Source organism: Haemorhous mexicanus, chromosome Z (genome assembly GCF_027477595.1).
Source record: "Haemorhous mexicanus isolate bHaeMex1 chromosome Z, bHaeMex1.pri, whole genome shotgun sequence".
In the NCBI taxonomy this organism is placed as follows: domain Eukaryota; kingdom Metazoa; phylum Chordata; class Aves; order Passeriformes; family Fringillidae; genus Haemorhous; species Haemorhous mexicanus.
The window spans coordinates 68,245,043-68,262,479 of NC_082381.1; the positions used below are offsets into that span (position 1 = coordinate 68,245,043).

General features: G+C 37.3%; 1 protein-coding gene across 4 annotated transcripts in view; it reads right to left on the reverse strand.

The window, feature by feature from the left end:
- The window catches only part of MAST4 (microtubule associated serine/threonine kinase family member 4), a 281,672-nt gene that overhangs the window by 185,734 nt on the left and 78,501 nt on the right, over positions 1-17,437 (reverse strand). For all 4 annotated transcript variants that reach the window (XM_059836511.1, XM_059836509.1, XM_059836508.1 and 1 more), the window contains exon 3: positions 16,091-16,212. In XM_059836511.1, the coding sequence (XP_059692494.1) occupies positions 16,091-16,212 (122 nt within the window). The remainder of the gene's footprint in view (positions 1-16,090; positions 16,213-17,437) is intronic.

Genomic DNA, 17,437 nt, shown 5'->3' on the forward strand with positions numbered 1-17,437 from the left:
ACAAGCATGAAGAAACTATCCAACTCCAGAGTGCAAGTGTAACATGTTTTGCAATATCCTGAAGGTCATTGGTACAGCTACCTAAGTAATACTGGAAGGCAGAAGAAAGAAACAAAGAGAAGACTGCCTTCCAGTGGAAGATGAGTTAAATCCCATATAGAAGAGTATGAAACTATCATTCAGTGAAAAGTGCATTCACTATCAGTTCTAGAAGTGGCATTTTCCTAGGCTTGTGCTACATTTTATAAAGGTGGTATTGGAAGGAACTGAAAGGCAGATGTTTGCACATAAGAAGGAAAGCATCCACTGACTTTTCTTACAATTTATGAATCTCTTTAGTTATTGCCAAAAGTGCATCTTCATGTTTAAAAATGCATATAGCAAAGTTTTTTCTGGAGGCTTTCATTATTTTCCGATTATTATTTCACCATCAAAACCATGGTAGGTAAGATTGTGGTATATTAGAATTTGTGTTTTTGAAGAAAAATCCATGCTCTTGGAAATGTTTTGATATAATTATCCATATATTTATATATACAAAATACAGCAAAATTCCTCACATATTCTTTCACATCACTTGTAGCAGAGAGGCACAACTCAGTTGTACGTGCACCACAAAATAAAACACATAGAGTGAATGAAAAAAACTTTTTCCCTTCCCCTATCAGGGAAGGCAAAATTATTTTAGGAGAACAGTAATCAACCTCCAATTTTGCCAAAAATTTTTCTCCCCTATAAATGAAGTATTTGACCTGATTAAATGTGAAGGATGTTTCAGAATTAATTTAGACACATACTCCTAAGCCATGTTTATTTAAAGCTGCAAAGAAACATGGTAGAAGATAGTTTTCAGGACAATTACATAAATCTAGCAAGTTTTTATCTTCATTCAACTGCCACTTTTTTGCATTAATCATACAGCTTCACTTTAAAAATAATACTGACAAAACAAGAAAATTTAGAAATTGCTGTAATTACTGAAATCAGCCAATCAACCAGATAAAACCTAAGCATGCAAAACTATATATGAATATGTAACTAGAGTTTTACAATGCAGATTTAATTTAAATTTAATTTTATGCATACACATATCCCATGTGTGGCTGCCACTCTCATACTACACATGGTGGTAGCATATGATAAATCATATTAATTATGCACCATGAAAAAACTCATTTGTACTCTGCCCCTAAATCTATCTTTGTCAGGGCTATTTCCTATACCTTAAATACTCTACAGCATCCAGACAGCATCACTGAATTTTAAAAATAATTATTTTCTTCCTAAATGTGAGAATTCATATGCTTAGAATAGATAACAAGCAATGAAATAATTGCCTTACATTCTCATAACCTGCTACCCAAAGTAACAGGAACTTTTTTACAGCACAGGTAAAAAGGGTGCTTTTCATCATATTTTTGCCCACTGATAAGCTATTCAACTAACTTACTAGAAAAATTAAAGTATGTTAACTGCCATAATTTCAAAAGTCAAGTTAAGTGAACTACAACTATAGATAACTGGAAGTGATTAACATTACTTCATATGCAGCCTTTCTATAAGCACATTAGAGATGAGAGAACTGTTAAGAGTATACCTCAGCATGTTCCCCTGGATGTTGTAGTTACAATGGGTTTGAAACAAATTACTGCAAACACTGCTTTTGTGGTTTTGAATGGAGAGCAGCCCCACAGTAATGGATCTGGGGGCCCTGGTCAATGGCAAGTTGAACATGAGCCAGCAGTGCCCTGGCAGCCAGGAGGGCCACTCATGTCCCATGGGATTCACGGACAGCATCACCAGCTGGGCAAGGGAGGGGATTGTCCTGCTCGGCTCTGAGCTGCACTGGGGCAGCCTCGAGTGCTGGGGGCAGTTTTGGGTGTTACAGTATAAAAAAGACAGAAAGCCATTAGAGAGTGTCCAAAGGAGGGCAACAAAGATGGTGAAGAGTCTGGAGGGAAAGCCAGAGCAGCTGAGGTCACTTGGTCGACTCACCCTGGAGGAGACTGAGGAGAGAGTCTACAATGTCCTCACAAGAGGAAGCAGAGGGACAAGTACCAATCTCTTCAGTCTCAAGACCACTAACAGGACTTGAGGAAAAGGCATGAAGCTATCAGGGAGGGTTTAGGCTGGATATTAGAAAAACTTTCCTCACCCAGAGGGTGGCTGGGCACTGGAACAGTCGCCCCAGGGAAGTGGTCACGGCAACAGCCTGATAGAGTTCAAGTGTTTGGACAATGTACTCAGGCACATGGTGTGACTCCTGGGGTGTCCTGCACAAGATCAGGAGTTGGATTAAATAATCCTTGTGTGTCCCTTCCCAGCCACATTATTCTGTGCTTCTGTAGTAGTTTAAAGAATAAACTACCAAAGGAAGGCAACATTACAGTTCCACAAAGGAGCTCAAGTTTATTTTTCTGAATGGTCATAAAATAAATTGAGCCACCTTTGTGTTCCAAAAAAATCATACTCTGCATATGATTAAGAAATAATCTAGATAACATTCCTGTTCTGTAATAATCTGAAAACAATTTCAGTTCCTAAAGGAATTTTACACTGAGTATTTTACACTGAATTTTAAACACACTATGCAGACACAGTACCTTCTTTTTTCTATTACATACACAAAAAATCTCAAAATACATTACACAGAAGTTTTCAACTGTCCCATACATATATATCCACACCGAACCATTCATACTGTCACTCCACAATGCTTTGGGGAAAAGGGATTTCATTAGAATCTTACTGGAAACCAGATCATCATCACAGGATGTCACAGAAACATAAAAGCAAAATCCACGTGTGGTGCTGGGAGATGGGAGATGAGCATTTATTTTTTTTAATCAATCTGACAGAAGTGAAACAAAAAGGAAGTGAAACAAGATGAAGATTACCTTTTAAGAATTTTATACAGACAAAATCTAGCCATCTTAAGTAAGTCAAAACCTTATAGTATCACTCTGTACTTTTACACAACCCAAGAATTTTCTTTAATGCAATGTCTTTAATGTTATCTGAGGAGAAAAAGGCTATGGAAACAATTCTATCCATCGGCCTCTTGTTCCTTCAAGTTCTGGAAGTTTTGTTATCTGTGAAGTGCCACTGAAATTGGCTACAGCACCAGAAGTGAGACATTTCATCAAAATTAGCAGTAAAAATTGACAGACCAACACTTAACACCATCACTGAGATAAGCGATGCTGAAACCTGAAGCTGCATATATCTTCTCAGGCTGTACATCTACACTAGAAAACAGAACTCTAGCTCTGCAATATATTTTTCAACTATTGTCTCACACAACCACAGCAAAGGTTGTTGTTTCAGTATTAACAGGAAAGCGTATTTGAGATATTCACTCAGTGCAGGAATATAGGCCAGCTTTATCACAAACTACTTGAACGGGGTAATGAAAATGCACCACTCAGTTTTCATTATTTATTTTCCAAGACTTTATTTACCCACAGAAGCTATGCAATGATATCATATGAAGTTGCACATTACTTTAAGAAATTGAGAAAGCAATTCTCACACTTTAGAGTTTTAGGGGCTAAAGTTGCCGTGTCTAAATTTGAAATTGATAAAGCCAATTTATTAATAATTATTAACATACATTGAAATTCTGAGAAACTAATGAATCTAAAAGAATCAAGTTACATTCCCAACATCATAATCAACTACTAACAAGGCCCAGAAATTCATATACAATTTTAGACACTAAGCAATACATATTTTTACTATTTAAAGTGGAAAGGTTACACTATTTCATCTATATAGCCATTTATGCTCCTGTATACATTTGCCTTATGTCCCTTCAGAGGGCCTATAAAAAGTAAAGAATAAATGCTCCATGTGAAACCAACAGCTCCCTTTCAGGGTGCAACATGTTAACCCACTACTTCCCAGAAGTAAGCAGACATACTCCGCCAGCCAAATGTTTTCAAGGCACCTCTGAGTCTCCAGCACTGAGAAGGCATTGCTAGCCTGACAATAAAACCCTGAGTTCTCACCAGTTTTTTCCTCTATCCTCCTTCAGTATAACAATCCTACTCCCACACACAAAGTGCATTACGCCATTTACATCTCTTCTATGCTTTAGAAGTAAGGACTTTTGGGCAATAATCACTGCATGGATTGATAGAGCGCCATTTAATTTGTGTTCCACTTCACCACATTACACAAGCACACATTCAGGTTAGCCATGCTGGCTTCCTGACTGTCCGAGATGCACTCCAACTACCAGGTCCAGCAACGCATTAAGAGACAGTTTATTATTCTCACTGTATATTACTAAGGATACAGATCACAAGCAGGGAAAATTCAAGATTCCTCAGTTAGCAAAACTCTAATTCTCTACTTCTAGAGCTGATAAAAGTTGCAAACCACAGCAGATGTGTGCAACAATTTATTACATTTAAAGAACTATGGTTGACTGCTGCTGTTTCTTAATAAAAGAAAACATTACTGATTCTGTTACTTGTATTTTAAGGTTCTTGAAAACAAAGTACTTAATCCCATGCAAGCAGGTGTGCCTTGCCAACAGTTCCCATTACACAGGCAGGAATGGACACGTTCCGTGGAGAGCGTGGCTACACACCGGGTCCTCTCAGCACCTGCCGGACAAAATCGTACTTGCACCAACTTGTTTCTGGGTTCACCACTCATTCTGAGGGGCTGATTTATTACCTTGTGTAATCAAACCCTCATGAATATATTACAAGAAAAATAACTGTTGCAGAAGAAAACCAATTTTTCAAATAAATTACTTAAAGAAGTTAATAAATTCCCCTTTCAGTGACAGAACATATATAAGAAGACGGTTCACAATAGACATGCCAGCTTCATCCATTTTGCCTTTTCCATCAAATACTGTGTTTCTTACTCCATCAAAAGGCATAGCTAGATCACCAAATTAAAAAAGGCAGCCAGCCCTCCAATTCACTACATCTTCCATAATTACACAATAATATAAAAGAAATTTCTTTCTGAGAAGACAAGCACATCATGAGTACAGTCTGAATCTCTCATGGGTCTCCTTTCAACAAGAACTGAAATACATATATAATGTTCTCCTTTTTTTTCAAAAGTTGCTGAACTATTTGTCTCAGTATCTCCCCAAAGACAGCCTAATTGGCTAATACAGAAGCTACACCAGTTTTAATCTTAGAATTTGAAGTTCCACACATATAGCTATGTTTTCAGAGAACAAATAAAAACCCCTCTGAGTTGAGGCTTTTCAGCTCAGTGGAATATTTCACATGCTGTAAATGGAAAAGGAACCAAATTCTTTTAAAAAAACTCATGGCAAAACAGTAATAGCAATTACATTTAGAATAATCCGTTAGACATTTAGAAGTTTGATTCTCAAGTGAAATCAGTAGTAGGCAAGCTCTACTCCAACCAAAATTATCAAACTTTGGCAAGGTTTAAGTTCTTGTTTTGAGATCACTCTGAACAATGATGCATCTAGTCTCCTTTATTCTGACATCCCATTTTCCTTTTTAGAAGCATTTAATCTCAACACTTGCAATAATGCGGTGTTTTCTCAATGAGATAATATATTAATATACTTTCTCTTAAGGACACATAATTTTTCTTAATGTGTTTTGGCTGCTTCTTCCACTACAAGATTCAATACTTTCCACTATACATGGTCCAGCTGCCTCACAAAAACACTCTACTTCATTAGAGAGCAATAGTTAAGCCTTTCAACACTCAAATTAATTCAGAAAATAGTTTACCTCGCTGAAGTCTTGACTCCCTATGGACAAAAGTTCTATTACAAAACAGCAAAGTAAGGAAGTCTGGAATAAAAGGGAATGTTCTCCTAATGATCACTAGTTGCAACCCCATATTTAATAGGTAGAGGACATATAACAAGCATACCACGAAGATTTATTCACAGTTACAACTTTCTGGAAAAGCAACTTCATGCTAGGAATGTTTGTTCAGGATATTCTCTTAGTGGAAAGAAAAATTTTCATGAGAATAATGAAATACACTGAGATCCAGCTTCACTGTAGGCTAGTTCTCTTACTTAACTTGATTTTTCTTCTCCCTCATTTACAGTAGGCTGTTGGGGTCTCTCTCTCTCTAGCTGGTCAGAGTGACCCCAAGAAAAGTTTGAAAGTCTCTTTTCCCAGCCCATCCCTTGAAGAAGGAGTCAGAGCTCTTCATTTCTCGGTCTCAAGGTTGTTTATTGTATCTTATCTATAAAATTCTTTCTCCCTGTCCAGCCGAGATCCGTTCGGCAGGACAGTCAGAGGCACTCTGCCTGCCCCCAGGGTGGTGTTATCTTTATATACTACAAACTACATGTACAATATTTACAGTTATTTTCCAATACCTATCACCTATATTAGACAGTAGGTTTCTACTCTAGACCAATCTAAAACTACCACCATCACCAGTGAAGATGGAGGCAGAGAAGAAGAAGAAGAAAGGCTAGACACGCCCAAATCCCTCCATTTTGTCCCCAGAAATCCCTATACCAAAAATCCTAAAACCTACATTTACACTCTAATTATTTTATTCTTACACTATTTACACTATTGTGGCTTTTATCTCTTTCTGTAAAGGTGGTAAGTTGTTCCATGGTTCGTAATCGAACCCGTTGGTGTTCTGGGCTGTGTGCCAGGGTCTCCGAGCCCCCTGGCAAGGGTCCCAGGAACTCCAGACTCCCAGAGGGATGTCCTGAGTTCTGACAGTAGGCAATCTCATAATTCAACTTAGTTTCTTACCACCTTCATCCTCTCTCAAATAGACAACTCAACAGATAGCAAAAGGAATCTGTGATTAGCCAAGTGTATAGTATTACTATGAAATTATTCCATGCTTACAAAGTCAACCATCATTTCTGAATTTAACTGACCAAATACTGAGTACCTTCCATTGTACCACATAATTGCGGCTATTCTGCAATGATCAAGAGGTTAAATGCATCCATGAGAGAGTAGCAGTTAAACAATCTCCTGCTGATTTTTATACCTTTTACTCAAGTGACATTGGGTCAACTCGAGCACTTACCTAGTTTCTTAATCTCCACAACACCATGAAAGAAAATTCTTGATAGATGCAATGATCTTACTGTATTATTACTTTATTAAAAATCTGATAGAAGTGGATAGATACATATGTACACAATTGGGCATACTGTGATAAAAGAAAAGAAAAAAACCAATACTTTCTAGCTTTACTGATGTGACAACAGAGTTGATGCTAAAAATCATCAGTCCATTGTGGAAGGGTACAGAAGAGGTAAGCAAACGCAATGCCCACGTCACACCAGTGAAGCCAGAACAATTTAAATCGCCATTTATCAGAACAAGGGAGAGACTGCAAGAATACTAACAGGTAAGGTTTGGTAAAAAATATCAAAGTCCACATTCCCATCTGCCTCCACAGGACAAAAGTGCATTTTACAGTAACACATCTGGTTTCACATGAATGTACAAGAAATTCTGACTAAAAACCAGAGTTACAAATACTCAGCAGCATGTGTCAAAGCCAATTGTGGTGGTCAAACCATTTAAAGTTTCAGGTCAGTAAAACAGCAGTTGCTTTCAAACCTAAAACTGTAAGAGAGCAGAAGTAGCAATGCAACATCCAACACAAAAGTACTCAGTTGTGTGTTCAGAAAAATTCTTGCTAGATACTTTTGCGTTGCAGAACTTAAAAAAACTTCAATAAATAAATAAATGTGGAGGAATGTTCATTCCCACCAGAGATCTGGAAAAACTATGTTTCCCCACCCTGCTCCAATGCCTGTAAGTCAGCAGTGTCATTCAACTCAGTTTGAGTCTCTTTGTTTTGAGACTTACAGCTATCATCAGAACCACGGGAGTACTTCACCTTGAGGAATGAGAAATATTGTTTCCACACTGTCTGCTTCTATCCTCTGTTACATTACAGTCACTTTGCAAGTACCACAGGCATGAGAACATGTCAACTTACAGAAAGAAAAATAAAAATGCTACTTCACCAATTTAGAATTGTGTCCTATTTTGTTATCCTTTAACATAAGGATGCTGCCCCACAGCAAAAAAAAATAGCAGAAAGGAATACGTCTCAACAGCTTCCAAACAATCCCATCATTTTAGGCCAAACTTTACTAGCAAGTTCAAAGAATTTTAGTATTTGCACTTTTGTCAACTGAAACTGCCAAAACAGGGATCACGTTTCATAGCAATAGCAGCGCTAGGAATAAAGTTTTTACAATGCTAAAAATTAAATTTCTTAACAATATAGAATATCACTATTAAAATTCATGTCAGTGGAACAGTATGTTGTCCTCTACCCCATTTTTTTAAAATTAATCAACCTATTCTAATTATGCATGAATACCAAATTCTGAAGACTGCTGAGAACAGTCAAAGACATTGTAATTGTCTTGTAAGAACACCACACAACACCCTAACCTACAACACTCAACCACAACACACAGGGAACTCTCACTTTGAGGTTACCAACACCTCTTACTTCAGATCCTGAATGAAGACAGGAGTATAGACAGCAGTTTTCCGACACTCATCACATTATTCCCCATGACCACTTAATCCCACTTTATTTTAAAGACAGAGCTGTGACTGAAATTAGTTTAAACTTCCATTACGTACTTCTGAGACTGGAAATCAGACCAATCAAATTAGATTTGTACATGAGCACACAACTCCTCAAGCAAAGGAAGATCTCCTTGCAACTTGTAGTTTACTATTTTCTCATCAAATGTTACAAATTGTAGATGCATCAATGTTTCAATTATTATGCTAACTGACAGACAATTCACAATAGTCTGCTTTTTGTGACCAGACGAAACAGAAGACAGCACGGAACAGGAGACAGCATTATGATTAAATTTTCCTCAATCCTTCCAAATTCAGTCATTTTTCCAGTTTCTTCCTTCTCTTCATGTCCTTTCCAACCTCTTTATCCCCCTTCCATTTCCACACCTATAAATCTTCTAAGAAGTTGCAAAACCTTTTGATCTAAGGCCAAAGAAGTTCATCACTATATTCTTGAGTTTTATCCCTTGTTAATCACAGATTACCATTTTATGCAGTCATCCTCTAAGCAAAGTCCAACAACAAGCTGAGAAAGTTTTATTCCCAGAGAGGCATCTAAACTTCAAACACTATAAATGATTACACATTGATTTCCTCTGGTCATATAGTTTACTGTGAAACACCACTAATCCTTTGTCTCTCATGTGGCAAATTCTACCTGGGTGAAAAGTTCACAGCCTCACTTTGGTAACACTTCCCACTTTTCCCACTCTCTAAGTGATACTGGCAACACAATTCTAGATGACATTTTAAGATAACCATCACTAACACCACACACAGTCAATTGAAATATTACAGCAGACAAGAATAAGCCCTTATTCAGAGCCACTACTAACACACAGTCAGAAGCTTCAGTTTCAGAGATTTAACCCAGCTTACTGATCTCAACCGTGTGTGTCCTACACTAGAAGAACAAAGATATCCTCAGCTGACAAGAATTTTAACAGCCCTAGATTCTTGAGTATCTAAAACTAGAAACTGGTCCCAGTGAGCCTCTTCACCATTCAGTCTCTCATGAAGGAGGACTATTATATGGGACATCTGGAAAACAGAAGCATGGTACTCATGCAAAATGAGTACCATGCTTCAGGGATGTACTGCTGAACTTGTACGTGTATTTGTTCTCTACTCACTCAGTACCATTAAAAAGATACAGAAGAGGGTTATACCTACATTCACCTCTAATAAACTGTGCAATATCTCCTTTCAGTTCTCTCTCATGCAGTACATCCTGACAGCTGGAAGCTAACTGAGGCTGATGGGAAGTGACCTACTTCACCACAAAGGGGGTATTTTTGAAAAACACACTGCATATGCTCACAGGACTTTTTAACCTAGGTTAGTCTTCTCTGAGAGATTATTATTTTACTTACTTTTCCCATTATTCTTTACCAATGATAATTTGCAGCACAAGCTGTGTTCTCAGTTCTGAGAAATCACAAGCTCTCTCTGGGAGAAATGTTAACGCCAGCCATCACTACATCTGTATTTTATCCACACCCAAGAATGAGCAAAAAAAGTATAAGAATTAATACAGTCACAAGTTTTAATCAGAGGACTCAGGAAAGGAATCAGTATCTAGAATTCTGTCAAGCAGCTGAATCTACAGTTTTGTTTTAAATTCAAGTACACCATGACAATTTTGAAAGCAGTGATAGAGCCAAGTAGAGATATACTTGTATTTATGGAAAAGAATTTATGTGTTTATGGAAGAGAATATCCAGTCACCAACATCTTGCATCAGCTCGTCAAAACAAAGCATATAGGCATGTCTGTGAAGATGCACGTTCATATCCCTCTTGCTACTACTAAATTAGATCTATCTACTGGATTAGAACTGCAATAAAGTATTTGTTAAAAGGCAAATACAGGCAAAGTAATATGAAAGCAAATATATATTCATGGGTAAGGAATAAATGGAATAAAATACACAAGGGAGAACAGCTTTCTAGTCTTAAAAGTTGGAAGCAATTGAAGCACAGAAAACCTGCTATCATTACTTGACAATTTTAGTATTTCATAGGAATAAAAACCTCACATTTTAAAATGATTTTCAGTAATTACTCTTAGATCTTAAGCTTATTTTAAGTTAATTAAGAACATGGTTTTCAGCTTCATGCAGTGGTTTAGCATTCAAGCTATTTCCTCAGTTCAGACTCCGGGTTTCTGAAGTCCAGCTAACTATTTTGGGGAGATTAGAGATAACAAACCAAGATTAGCTACTTTGGCAATTTCTAGTATATAGTTTTTATGCTTCTCACAACTGCCATCCTTGTACTTGTGCTGCATTAACTGTCAGAGTATTAATTACCTGCTCACACACAAGCATTGAAAACCTGAATCCCTGGACAGGAGGAACTAAAACTTAAAGAAACCCAAGTTTCAGATGCAGTTCCCCTTTGCTTTCAAGGAAGTTTATTTAAAAATAAGTTCAGCTACACCTGATATTCATTATATAAACTGAACACAGATAATCAGTGATTTGAAAAAAATCCTATAATTCCAAAATAAAACATTTAAATAAAAGCCTTTTTTAAATTATGTGGGTTGGCTAAGCACAACTGATACTGTCATTCACTTATCTAACCAATTAGTGCTTATAAAGAATGTATTTTATTTGTTCACTATCATTTATTATCTATGCAGTAATTTTGCAGCTTCTCAGACAACAAATGGCTGTCTTACATCTGGGGAATAAAACACACAAAAGGGTGTTGGTGTGCTGTTTGAATACATGCAATTACTGGTAGTTAAGTTCTAATTAGCATAATTAGTTTTGAAACAGTTCCCATAATAACTGTCAACATTATGTCAATTTAGCTGAAGTTAATGGCATATTTAACAAAGACACACTTACTCATTTTCAGTATTATACTGTTTAAAAGAGAGGAAGAGGCAAAGCTCTTTCTGAAGAAGTAGAACTGTTTTTCATAGACATTGGACACTTCTTATGTTTTTTCCATTCAGCAATCCAACTTATAAAGAAGTACTTTATATAATTAGCTCCCTCCAGATTCCATAAGACCATTCTTGCAAATTAACACTGATAAAATGGCAATAAAAAGCAACCAAAGTACAGATGCTTGCAAATTCAGTCTTCTGTTGTTTCGGGGAAGGCAGTTTGCAGGGGGATGCCTGGTTTGTAGGGGGAAGAAATCAAGAGGTAAATCCTGTAAAATATAAAGTAAGTACTATGCTAAAAAGTAGCAAATGTTTCCAGTCAAACCTAGACAAAACATCCCTTCACTGCTTAGTAGGAAAGGGCATAAGCCATTCACAAAGGTCAGTTTTACTGATTTTCTAGTTTTGCTGTTACTAGAAATTATTTCCAAGTACTAAAAGATGATCCATTATTAAACTAACAGTCATTTCATTGGCATCTTTCACATTTCCACGAAAAAACCATATGCTTTTCAGAGTCTAATCTACTTCACGCTGTACACTCATCTCACACAACAGAAGGAATGGCCAACCTAAGCTCAATACTTGCCATAAAGCTGAAATCACACATCCACTCTTGACTGAATTTAAAAGCCAAGTGTATAACAATCAATATGTTTCATCTGAGGATCTTTGTTATAGTGTACTTTTATTATGTGAATATTTCATAGAGCAAGTTACCATAAAGCACTCATGAAATATGCTGTCTCAGAAAGCTCTCTGGACTGTGGGAAACATTTATGGTGGCACAAAGGAATTTTTTTTATTTATATAAATCAGATAAACAAAAAGAAAGACTTCCTGCTCCTTAAAGCAAAGGATTTTTTTTTTTTTTAAATTAGGGAAAAAACCATCATACAGCCAAATAAGCAATAAATCAATAAAACCCATAATAGGAGTCTGACAGTAAACCAGGACAAAGCCAAATCTGAAAAAAAAAATTCCCAATTAATCTGTGCAAATTAATTTCCTGTCATATACATACTTATCATTATGAATCATAGAGACACTTTATGTTTAGGTTTCCTTTGTTTTTTATATATGAAGCTAGAAAATGTTAAAATCAAGAATTTCTTCAATCTGTGTCCCACAAAATACCTTTATACCTATAAACAGTAATTAATTGCTCAATTTCAGACTTGTTACGATAACTTCAAGCATATCAGCTTATTACAATGACAACTTAACAAAATTGCCTTTATTTCAATTTATTTTGAAGCATTTTCCAAAAATTTCTTCTCATAGTAATAAACGGACAAGTCAAAACAGTAAGTTTAAAAATGACATTTGAAAATACTTATGGAGTGGCAGGGAACTGGTAGAGAACAGGAGGATGACCCCTAAATTTTGGACACTGAATGAGGCAGCAACTTCATGTTAACTTCGAGTCCATCCTACCCTGAAAAGATGCGTGAAGTCAAGTGAAATGACTGACAGCGTACAGTGCAAGGAGTGAGATAAATTAGCTCTACCACAGTTTTCCTGCACTCCTGCAAAACTCAGCATTGAAATGCACAGTGAATCGCCTTCCAGGAGTAACTATTACTGACCATGGAGAGGAAGAGACTGACCAGACCAACATGACCCATAAAAACATACTAAAGCAGAACCACTCCTCAACTCAGCTTTCCCTTTCTATTCAGCACTGAAGACATTCTGCATCATTTTCTTAATGGTTTTAGTCCACGACAGATATTGAAGAGTAGCACAACTATGACTGAGCTGCCTCTGGACTGTGGGGAGTCCTCACTGCAGTCACAACTTCCTCATGAGGGGAAGAGGAGGGGCAGGCACTTATCTCTTATCTCTGGTGCCCAGCAACAGAACTCGAGAAAATGGCCTGAAGATGTAATAGGGGAGGTTTAGATTGGACATTAGGAAAAGGTTCTTCACCCAGAGAATGGCTGGGCAATGGAACAGGTTCCCGAAGGAAGTGGTCACAACAACAGCCTGACAGAGTTCAAGAAGCATTTGGACAATGCACTCAGGGACATAGTGTGATTTATGGGGTTTTCTCTGCAGGGCCAAGAGCTAGACTTTATGATCCTTTTGGGTCCCTTCCAAATCAGATTATTCTGTGATTCTGTGAATTAAGGGTGCACATCAAATCCAATTCACTACCCACTCATCACAAAATCAGCCTTCTCCTATACAACTTTAAACCAGTTCTGTGGGTCTACACGGAAACTGTATTTCTAATTTATAGTCCAACAGCCTATACTACAGGAGTTAATCATGCATAGCTATTGAACTCTACCTAAAGCAACACCTGCAGCCCATTTTAATCAATATTCTGTCAAAAAAAAAAAAATCATTTCCCACAGAAAGGTTTTACATCTGTGAACCAGTGTGAGACTTTGTGAATTTTTAATAAAATATTGACAGAACAAGAAAAAAAAATACGTTTCTTGTACCCTGTTTGCAATTGCACTAAACACCAGCATGTATCTTTGACCTGTTCACTTGTCATTCTTGTCTATATTGGCTCATAATCACCACTCAGATCCATATCAGCCGAGTATCAACCCACGTGAGAATGACCAGTTCTAGTAAAAGAACTAAACACAGGTTAATTATTTTTCAGATGAGCAAGACAATACATTTAAAGTAATTTCAACTCAGACCGTGACCAGCTACATGAAAATTCTTCATAAAAATCTCTTCTACATAAGGGTAAACTCTCTCCTAAGCATGATTAAAAGTAAAAGCTCCAATTACTAGAATCTAACAACAGGTCTCCCAAATTGAACTCTACCAAATCATGGAATCAAGGGGAAAAGAAAAGTATGCAAGGAGAGGGAGTGATCCCTAACTTACAGTCCCTTTTGAGCAAAGACCAAAGTCCCTAAAAACCTGACAGGAAAATATTTGTCAAAGGAGGCTTGAGAAGAGCACTGCCTATGTGACACTAACATTAACCTCCTTAGGAGGCAAGTCTGATCAGCAGTTCCAGATAAGAAATAAACACTTCTGAGAAACCTGCACCTCCACCCTGTGCACAATCTGCTCAGATCTGCTTAGACGTTCTTGCCTGCTTTTGCATTAGCATGAAAGAAACTGCAGTCAGGCACAGATAAAAGATGTGGAAAGACAGGAAGGAAGAAGACTGTGGCAGACAGATATGCTATAAAACTATATAGGTGATGAGTTAAAGGGCCTTAAGGAAGCAAGGCTCACTGAATTTTTCATTAGTCTATTGTTTTATGGCCATTTAAAGTATTTATTGTCAAAATGGTGCTGTATCTTCCTCTTCCTCTAGTTTAAGCATCACAGCAAAACAAAAACACAATATTGCTAGCAGCATGCCCCCTAATAGTTGTGCAGACAGAAACAGACCATCAAACAGCAACACAGCCCTTTTTAAATTCAGTTAATTTGGAAGAAATAATTTTTTATTCCCAAATACAGAAAAGAGGGAAAAATGTGCGTTTAATGCAATTTTAATTCATTTCTGACCATTCATCTACTTTCTTTTTCATTTCAGTTATACATAATCCAAATACTTCATTCACAATTAACAAAATTCATAGATTGACAGGAATTCCCTGGAAAATATTAGGGTTCAGAGCATAGAACTTCCAATAGAACTAAGTGTTTGCAGTAAGTGTGGAGTTCAAAAAGCCATATCTGCCCTAAAGAGCCATAAACAGCACCATCACCACCAAGCAGAAGGCAGGATGAGATTTATAAGTGAAAATTTGTTGCATTTGAAGTGAAATACACTTCAGACAGATCATGGAGAAAACAGCCATCTACCTATCAATATCATATGGAAAAGAGTCATGGGATATCTCTTCAACATAAGCTGACCATAGCTGCTTTCAACCTGAATACTGTGTTTAAAAAAATCCAAAACAAATCACAAAATAAGCTTCTCCTAGAAAGTAGATATGGATTGACAAAGTTTTAATGACCAGCTAAAGACAAGAGATGGGGGAGGCAAAGCATTAATAATTTTTTTCCTTTCTTTATACAAGCAACATATTACCACAACTCTTTGAAGAAAAGTATAGGCTAGTACACAGGGCCCTGCATTAAATTTCAACACTTCTTAAGATATTAATATACAGAAACACAAAGCAGGGAAACAGATGCTTGAAACCAAAAAGCTGAAAGGTCAAGTGTATGATGCATCTCTGCCCCTTTCTCCTCCCTTATACTTTGCTCCAAAAGACTTCAATAAACTCTTGCTTCACACATCTGTGTCCTCATGAGGACTAACGTGGAAACAGACATTGACAGAAAAGAAATCTCAGGAGAAAGGACAGTTACCTCCTATAGCATGCCCTTTTTTTAAAGAAAGAAACCATTTAAATGCAAGCAGCTATATTAATGCAACATTCAGCTCAGGCTTTATGCAAAATCCAGTAACCCAATTCAGAGTTACTGCTATCATAAATGTTATTCAGCTGCACTCAACATATTAAGTAATGTTGTGTGTAGGCATGCATTAGGTACTTCAAAAATGCAGCGTAAGAAGGAGAGCTTGGTCTGGAAATAGACTCTGGTTTGATTCCCATCCTCCCACCAACAGACACAGAGATAAAATTTTTTTGGTACATTTCTAGTATTGAAAAACAGTTACTCACCAAACTAGCAGTGAGTGAAGGTGCTGACTGTCCAAATGTTTGGTAGCGCATCCGAACAAGATTAGTGGTTTCTACAGGTTGCCACAGCTGCTGTCCAGTTGCACTGGGAAGCAAATATTTGCCTGTCAAGTTCAGAAAGAGTGAGTTAAAATATGAGATGTTGCAATTGAGGGAATGCAATGGACAGTTTACTGTAACACTCTGGCCACAGTGAAACATCATTCACTGCAGCCCTGACCAGAGCAGATTCCAACAGAATTCCTGCTATTCACTTGCTAGTCCTTCACATCATCCTCCCACTAGATACAGTTCTCTGTTCTCAAAACTGTATCTTTTTCCTACATAGAAACATATTTAAAGCAACAGGAGATGCAAGCATCTAGAATGCTTGTTCTGAAACTTAAGCTCTGAAATAGTCAAAAATGAAAACAAGAAAAATATATTAAGAAATATTCCTCTATTTACCCCTTGAAGGAGTATTGCCCCTCTGAGTCTGAGGGACAAAGTGAGATTTATTGGAATAAGACACTTACCATGTGGACAATCACGCAATTTTGTGTGTGAGGACTATTCTGCTTCTATTCCAGAATTTGTCATAATTTACCTAATACATATCACTCAGGATCTTTATCCAGTGTCAGAAGTAAGGGGAGATGACCAAGGTACAGGCCAGCCATTCCTTAGGAGTGCTCACATGGGGCTCTCAGTGCCTGTGCTCTCCGCTCAGAGGTGTCACTTCACTGTGGGCAGGAAACTGTGAGCCCAGGGCCACACAGGATCACAGGGCCACGCTCCCCATCACAGAGTGACACCACTCAGAATTGTCTCCCTACAGGTACTAATGAGGTGGGCCACATCTCCAGCTCATGAAGCCTAAGGTACAGCAGCAAGGAGAATATTCAAGGAATTGTACTAAGATGACAAGCATGTATTAATACTTTTAATTTCTACTCACTTTCAGCCGCTGTCAAGAAGCAAGCTATATATACTGGTCTTGGCAATATGTCCACCTTAAGTTCTTACTTACCTCTGCAAACTATGCAAAAGTGAGACAATCACATTACTAAAGCAACTGTCTTCTCTTGGAAGACCAACAATCTGATGCAAAGTAACAATTCAGAATCTTATTTTTAATCAAATCTCAGTTTAAAAACACAATGCAAGATCTTAACTGAACAGATCAAATGAAAAACATCTCCAAACCACATGGGCTAAACATTTGTTTCCTGAAATCATTAAACCCCACCTCATTAATCTTGTCATCTAAGACAGCTCTGTTGTGGCTATGTGCCTGACCACTGACACAGGATGTGTACCCTGGTAAATCGGCACAGGTTTGCCAAGAAA